The following is an 8,109-nucleotide window of genomic DNA, read 5'->3' as shown; positions in this document are numbered from 1 at the left end:
TACATGTATCAAGATCCTGATGATTTAGGATCTCATTTGCCATCGCACCTTTCATTCGGAACACCAATTATATTCTACTCCTCCTCGTGGACTGGAAATTTTGCGCACTCTTGGCGCCCAGAAGGTTTCCTACCTCTTTGGTCTGGAACGTTTGGCGCTGATGAGAGTTCTGCTGGACCCATGGTTTAGTGAGAGTGTTGCCGCTGAGGTTGCGACTTAGTTGGGGGTTTAGGGTACACGACGGTGTGTGCAAAAGGCAGGTCAAGAACTACTTTGCGGGCTAGCTGATAGTCTACTGTGATGAAAAGTCTACTCTGAATAGATGCACATTCCGCAGTTTTTGAATTTTGGCTCGCTATCGTATATATCATAGCTCGTTGCTCCTGGCCGAGCATGGTCCTAAGTATATGCAAGGCTGCAAGCATACAAGTCCCGAAAAAGACAACTTTTTATTCACAAAAATCATCTCCGTCCTTGTCGGACCAAAAAAAGGATCCAGCAAAGGCCATGAGAAGAGAAAAAGAAAAGGATAGAGACCCAGGTCCCAAGAAGTGAAGAGAAAGAAAAAAAAAAAAAAAAGAAGTGGTTTGTATCAAAAGGCCACTGCTAACAAAAAATGCGCAGTGGAGTAGAAGAATCGAAGAATATCCATACAAATCATGGCTTCAATGGTAATGGAAAGTTGCCGAAGTCAAGCGGTGATTGATGTGGATATTTAAAAAAGGGACATGTAAGCCTGACCAATTTGGCTGAGGACGTTGGCAGCAGTCAGGAGGACCGAGTTGGAGCACATGAAGTAGGAGTAGCGGCCAACACCCGCCTGAGAGTCGAGCCAAGGGAGAATCTCAGTGAGGAACTGGACCTGAGAGGCATCGTCACCGGTGGCCTGGAACTCGGTGATCCAAACCTCCTGGATGTTGTTCTGGTTGGCGAGTTCGATGGCCTGGTTGACGAACTGCTTGAAGTAGTCGGTGAGGGACGCATCGGCGTACCAGTGGACAGCAAGAGCGCTGATCTGGCAGTCAGTGCACTCGCTGAGGAAGCTCTTCATCCAGTCCAGTCCCTGACCGGCGGAGCCAGAGTTGCTAACAGCCGGGCTGACGAGGGTGGCATTGCCGGCGTAGGGGGTCATGTACTGCTTGTAGTCGGAGGCAGCCTGGGACGGCGACATGTTGGCCTGGCTGGCGACGTCGGGCTCGTTGAAGCCCAACAGGTACTTGCTGCCAGAGGAAAGGGCCGAGTCGGCAGCGGCAGACCAGCCACTGTACATCTTGGGGCCCCAGAGCATGGGGACGTACTCCACGCCGGGGGGAAGGGTACCATCGGGCTCCATGTTCCAGTTGTAGGCCCAGGAGACACCAGTCAATGCAGCGACGAGGGAGGCCTCGTTGTAAGCAGCACCCTTCTTGGCGGAAGTAGCGTTACGCTTGGCGTGGAGGTGCTGATGCGCCTGGTGAGGAGCAGCCAGAGCAACGGTAGCCATGAGGCCGGACACGAAAAGAGCGCTGAAAGAAACCATCTTGATGACCTGGTGAAACTGCTTCTTCGATATGTTCTTGTATAGTCAAGAAGATGAAGGAGAGAACTTCTCAACCAGTATCAAACCCGAGTATTTTTGGGTCGAAAGGAGGGTGGATGAGCTGATAGGAGCTCTTTTAAAGGAATGAACTTTCTGCAAGAGAAAAGGAGTGTTGGTGTTGGTCGTGCCCGGCACGGCGTGGCTTGCACGCAAGACGTATGTACGCTGAAGTTTGGAAAGGGAAGGACAAGGTGGTGAACAAGAAAGGATTCCCTGGGGGGCTTGCAAGATATAGGATTTTATAACCTATGCATGCAGCATTTGCCCCCACCGGTAACAAAATGCAGCATCGGTCTAGAAAGGGCCTCTGAACTATTGGTGCCCGATAGCTGGGACGAGGCGCGCAGTCAAAGCATCTCCGCAGGCGCTAAGTGCTGTCAGTTTCTAGCGGGACGAACAGACACAGACCAACCATGATGGCTATCCGATTCACTGGTCAACGGCGTACTTGGATAAAGTGGTGGCCACGTCTGGGTCATTATTATTTCGCTCTCGAGATGAAACGCCAGTGGAGAGGCCCCTAGATGATGGTTGACATTGCCCGATTGGAACCATCGGATCGCCGTCCACGCCCCTCAAGGCTCAGACACCTGATTAGCTCGACATCGACATGTCAGGGCTGGTGGAGGAAGAACCGCCGTGGATGCGATGAGGAGACAGACCAACTGGATGTCTGGGCGCGTCCACCGACCCTTGGTGCCTGAGCGTGGCCAACCAGCCTGTTCCTGAATCTCCTGCAGGGACGAACTCTCCTCGCTTCTCCCCGTCGATGGCGTCTCGCCCTATCACTAGACCGGTTTGGCGCTCTCGCCACTGGGCTGCTAGCGGTGAGGATATCACCCCCGAGAAGAACCATCGAAGACGGTGCTAAATGATCGGACGGGATCGACACAAAGCCTTTCTGGACATCATAGAGAAAGTAGAGTACAACCCACAGAGTAGATAGATAGATCAGGAATCTGACCATTGCCATGTGAACAGCCCTAGAAGTTGATGCCAGAGGCGTTCCCCTGGATGCAGGAACAACGCACCATGGATTATGAGATTAACCCTAATTTCGCCATCCAGTGAATGACTGCGTATGTTCTGGTCTCCGCTGAGCAACCGTGGCGCTCGGTCGATGGGGAATCGGGAATTGAATTTGCATGCTATCGATGCGATAGTTACTGTAGGCATCGTTGAACGGGCCGTCGCGACAACTCGATTTCCCCGTCTCTTTCCAGCACAGCAGTTGGTCTCGACTGACAGCAAGGCATCCGGTTATTGGATCGTACTGAAGAACTGTCTCCATGCGGTTTGATTATCCCCTCTCGGGTCTGCTTGCTTGTCCTGCCTCATCATTCGCGCCCACCGCCGCTATGACAGTCTGAGATCCGTCGTTATTATTTTCCCATTGTTGTCGCGCTGCTGTAGCTATATAGACTGTGCCAGGATGATGGTCCTATGCGAGTAATCGACTCGTCTGACGATGGATCGATCGAGAGATAACTAGCGCCGGTCCCGGCTGGACGGCGCGTCGTGAAACCGGTCTCTCTCTTTTTGCAGTGTTTCTTCAACAAGCGCCGACCGGGCGTTTCAGAGACAAAGCTTGTCTCTTGTTCGACAGGGCGTAGAACAGGCCTGGACTGCGACACGTCCAATGCCGCTCTGGATGAACAAGTCCATCGTCCACATGGCTTCGTTGCCAGCCCTGCTTGCTGACGTGGGAGCATACGCGGTCGCCAGGCGCACGGAAGAATGTGAAATGCTTAGAATAGAATAATAATACTTAAGGCTTCGCTATCTCGCTTTCCCTTTTTCCGCATAGTGCTGCGGTCTGACTTGGGACAAATTCGAAGTCCGAGGGAGACAGGCGGCATCGTGGGACGGGAAATTCGGCTCGGTAGAAAGGTCATTCCTGCTGTCGTCCTGGCGAGACCGACTCGATGGACCTTCAGGGAAACCATTTCATTATTGCTCCTAAGCTTTGTCCGTCGTTTGATCTCATATGAGTGCAGCTCCAATTTCAATCTCCCTTGTGCTCCACCATCTTCGCTTGTGGACGGATCGATCTGGAGTATGTCATGATCGTGACCACGCCATGTCGGGGTATTTGACAAAGACCACAATGAAAGAAAGAAACAAGTTCAATATAAAGCCTGTTCTCGTGGTGTTGAGGTATGATATGAGCTCTCCGTCTACTCAGGACAGGTCATACCTACATAGTCTCATCGATGATAATCAGTATTGGCGTCGATCACGATACCTGTAACAACTTCCCTTTTCGTGAAGCTGTGTCACCAGCAACTTCCACCAATCCAATGCTTCCGACTGTAGAGTAAAAAGCGATTATGGTACTATTTCGGGATTTCAATGAGCATAGATCTGAATGACCTTGTTGCTTATGCGTGTACTCCTAGATTACCCTACACGGTCTCCTATGACCATAATCATGATAGAGACAGCACGCACATTCTATTACATTAAGCTACAGCAGACTCTGCAGAGCCGTTGGCCTTGCTGTAATAGCTGCATACATGCTCACGCTACGGGAAATTCTCCTTGCTATGCATTCTTTACCGATAGTTAGCTGCTAATCGACGTGCTCCCCGGATATACGGCATACCTCGTGCTTCCCCGCGCTTCCATTCCAGTCTCTACTAGTATGGAATTGGATAAGATATACGACAATTTCTAAGTAGACGCTCTTCAAGCTTGGGCCATCGTGATTTACCTCACTCTTCTTGAGTGTGAAAAGAGTGACAGAACGGTGAACGTTCCCGGACTATACGCTCTGCAAGCACTCCCAGATATCAGACTCGCACCTCTGAGGTGCCCCATGATCATTCGATCGATATCGCCACAGCTTCCAATCTCTCTACTTGGTGGCCTCACCGTATCTTAGTCTATGGCTCTTGGGCTTTTCAGGAGGGAAGGGTAGATACAAGCAAAGAAAAAAGTATCCATGGCATATTATTAGACTATCTATTATGGGCTATCTATCTATTTCCCCGCCCGCCTTGCCTCTTTCTTTGTTGTTGTCTGCTGAAATTCACCCGCTGCTCTCGCGCTCTCTCTCCCGGTCTTGCTCGAGCTCCCTCCTTGCCATCCTGAGTTGGAGATCAACGAGCCTCCTCCGCGCTTGGGCCAGGTCTACGTCTTTCTGGGCCAGGTCTACGTCGTTCTGGGCCTGCTCCATTTCTAACATTGCGACCTTTTCCTCTTTCTCTCTGGTTGAAGTCATGGCTCCGTCTCTCAAGTCATCAGACCGGTTGCGATAGTCTGTCGAGGACCCAGTAGGGCTACCTGAACGGCGGCGGACAATTGAGCTCTCTGCACGGCGGCGAGACGGGTCTATGACCGGTGGCTTTGGAGGCAGTGGCTGAGGGGCTCGACGGTTCTGGTCGTGCGCTCGAACGCCGCCGAAGTTGACCGGCTGCTCAACTGTCCGGGCCTTCTTATGGTACCCTTCACGATTTCTGAGGTCCAGGCTCTGTACATGGCTTCCGTAGTCAGTTGACAACACAGTGCAGGGGTATCCGGCTGCGTATAGCCTCTCCATGAGCGAACGTTTCAGATATAGAGCACATTCATTCCTTCCATGTTCAGAGATAAGTGGAGGTGGTCGCAGATCCGGGTCACCGAGGAATATCACTGCTCTGATGGACGGTATGGTCATCGCGATCATGTGGTCACCTTCAAGACATTGGCTGGATTCGTCGCAGACAAGCACATCTGGTTGGAAAGAGTCAGGATGCTGCAATATCTCCTGATATGCGTTGGTTAGTGTTGTGGCGACGATTCTACTACGACTAAGCTCAGCAATGGAGAGTTTGTCAAGGCAGTCGCTTAGTTGCTCTGAGCTCTTCTGAGTTAAACCCCGAGTCTCGTCAAAGCTCAGAAGCTTGAGAAGCTGGGAATGAAGCTCTGACTCTGGATCCCCTTCGGCATGAGCGAGCACCAGTGAATCCATTTGCACGCGAAGCAGGTCCTCCTCGTCCTTGCTTAAATTGTCGCGATGCTCTTTGCTGACAGTGTGCAAAGCGCTCTTGGCTCGCAAAGAAGATATCTGATAACTTGGTGATCGAAGACGCACGAGCTGGCCATCGCACCAGTCACTGAGAGTGGGATCATTGTCCAATTCACGCAGCACGGCAGCTGCCAGATTATCTACCCCTTTATTGGATCCCGCAGCAAGCAACACACGCACATGAAGACATGCGAGCGCAAGAATGATCACTGAGGCTGTGCGGGTTTTGCCGGTTCCCGGCGGACCTTGGATCAGATGTACTCCGGCACAGATGTGGTAGATTGACCGGTCGAATGCTCGACGCTGAGACTCGCTCAGAGGGAATTTCTGGAGGATATACGCTAAGCGCATTTCTTGCGTCGGTCGATCGAGACTTGACAGCTGATGAATGCTCAGTTCGAAATAGCCTGCACTGTGTGGATTGAGCTCTTCTCCCCGAGCCATAATCGTGTTATGGAGGGAGTACCCTTGACCCAATTGGGATTCCATGTCGCCATAGACCATGGTGGTTCCAGCTTCTTTCAATGCATCGATTTGGCGATCAATGGATTGGAGATTGGGCTCGGAATCGGGGTCGGCGACCACAACTATGAAACGCCCTTGCGGGCTGATCTCCGGGGGCTCTGACATGGCTATGACAAAATCACAGGTTGTTTGTCTCTGCACAAAGATTCCCGAATACTGGAGATCGGTGTCCTGAACTTCTTTGGTATCTGAATCCACAAATGCCAACTTCGCGGTTATCGATGGTTTGATACAAGGAATCATAAACTGATGTTCCCCGTCAACAGCGCGCTGAACTTTGACGTGGACAAAGCAGCTGGAAGGCTCATGATGCTCCATCATGAAACGGTGGTGTCTCTTGAGGGAAAAGGTTCTGGTTATCGACCAATATTGGGCGTCTCTTTCAATACGAGTGCCTTCGACCAGCCTCCATTGTCTTTCAAGCTCATTGCAGAAGAACGGATCTGATGGTATCCACTTGCAGTACTCCTCCCTCGACTCGCGATTATCTCCAGTCATCCGAAGCCAAGTCAACTCGGGGCGTCGTCCCTCAGAGCCATCCGGGAGCTGAGCCGGTTTTGTGGCCGTGTAGGCCCAAAATGCTGCTCGGCCACCTGGGACCGCGGCCACCTTGGACTGGAGGACCGAAAACCAAGAGTTAATCTGTTCAAAGTTCTTGTGGGATGGAAGCCATTTTTTCCAAACAAGCATGTTGCGATGCTGGTTAGCCCATTGGGACAACTTCTCCCAGTTGCTCCGTGCTTCTCCCTCGAGTCTCCAACTCTGGCCAGTCTGGATTGGGGCGCCATGCAATTTCACAAGATACAGTGACGTCGTGGGGAATCCCTCAAACAGTCGTGGCATCCTCTTCCGGGCGTCCTTGATAGTCTGATAAAGTGTATCGCCTGGCTTTTCGACTCCCAGTGTGAAAGTGTTACTTTCAACAGTAAAAACCAACTGCGCGCCTGGACTTCCGTCACCCTGTGGCCCAACACTGATCACAAGTCTTGGATTCTGGGAATCTAGGAGCAGTCGAACTCTACATTCGACATAGTCATCGGATTCGCATTCGTAAAAATTCACCCGGCACGGTCTCCGTATGGAAGCTTCTCTGGCCAACCCTTTTGGGGCATCCGAACCTTGGGGGGTTGTGAACCACTCAGGGCCAGGAAGTTTCTGCGACGCCATCCTACTGGTTCTGAGCACTTGTGATAATTATGGTATAAGGAGAGTGAGGAGGTCTTACCTTTTTGACAGGGCTGCAGGCTTTCTTGCTGTATTTATCGCTTCTCTAGGAGAGCGAAAAACGCGTATATTCTGGAGTAAAGCTCTAGAATAAACGAAACACGGCTCTCAATAGAAAATCGGTGTGAGTGAACAAGCGTTGATCCACAAAGAGGACCGGAAATGGGAAGAACTTTCCAATGCGACGGAATGAAACCTCAAAGAGAGCAGACAAAGCAAGAGAGGCAAACTTCAGAGGAAGCTGAAAAGTGGAGCAAACTTTGTATTTCCAAAGAAGGATGAAGATATCTGGAAGCGAAGCTCGCGCGAACTTGAATTCTCTAGCAACTAGCTGGGCCTATTTATCTCTCTGGGTGGAGCTAGAAAGGCGCGGGAGAAACCCGACAAAACGGAGGCTTGCATGTAGGCAGGCTCCGACAAGATAGGACGGAGGTATGTGAATTCTTGGAGAGAAGACAAAGAAGAACACACGATTCTGAGATGATATTGAAGGTCTAGCCTAATATGGAGGTCGAAGGTTTAGATATTGTACTCACTTCCTGCACAGCCTTATATTAGAAATAGAAGTTTGCAGATGCCATAATTCATTCTTTCTTTCCCTAGGGTTCCTCAGAGAGAAAAACAATATAGGTAACTAGAGTTTACGTGCAGAGCCGTAATCGAACCTACGCAGAGGGAGAGGGCGCAAGAGCTGATATAGTATGACCACATGGGACTGGGTCTAATCACTTTATTACTATTTTGAATAAATCTATGCAATCTGGGGTTCTGA

General features: G+C 50.9%; 2 protein-coding genes across 2 annotated transcripts; both read right to left on the bottom strand.

The window, feature by feature from the left end:
• Positions 1 to 570: 570 nt before the first annotated feature.
• Positions 571 to 1,833, bottom strand: C8Q69DRAFT_125205 (hypothetical protein). The gene has a single exon (XM_028625254.1). The coding sequence runs from the start codon at positions 1,517 to 1,519 to the stop codon at positions 716 to 718; it is 804 nt and encodes a 267-aa protein (XP_028481158.1). The 5' UTR covers positions 1,520 to 1,833; the 3' UTR covers positions 571 to 715.
• A 3,185-nt stretch (positions 1,834 to 5,018) lies between these two features.
• On the bottom strand, positions 5,019 to 7,280 carry C8Q69DRAFT_393356 (AAA domain-containing protein; the record flags this gene model as incomplete). The annotated part of the gene is made up of 1 exon (XM_028627642.1): positions 5,019 to 7,280. A coding segment is annotated over one exon (2,262 nt), but the record flags the coding sequence as incomplete, so codon positions are not given.
• Positions 7,281 to 8,109: the final 829 nt, after the last annotated feature.

This window comes from Paecilomyces variotii (assembly GCF_004022145.1).
Source record: "Paecilomyces variotii strain CBS 101075 chromosome Unknown C8Q69scaffold_19, whole genome shotgun sequence".
NCBI lineage: Eukaryota > Fungi > Ascomycota > Eurotiomycetes > Eurotiales > Thermoascaceae > Paecilomyces > Paecilomyces variotii.
The sequence above is the reverse complement of the archived record's forward strand: the minus strand, read 5'-3'. Positions and strand labels throughout refer to the sequence as shown.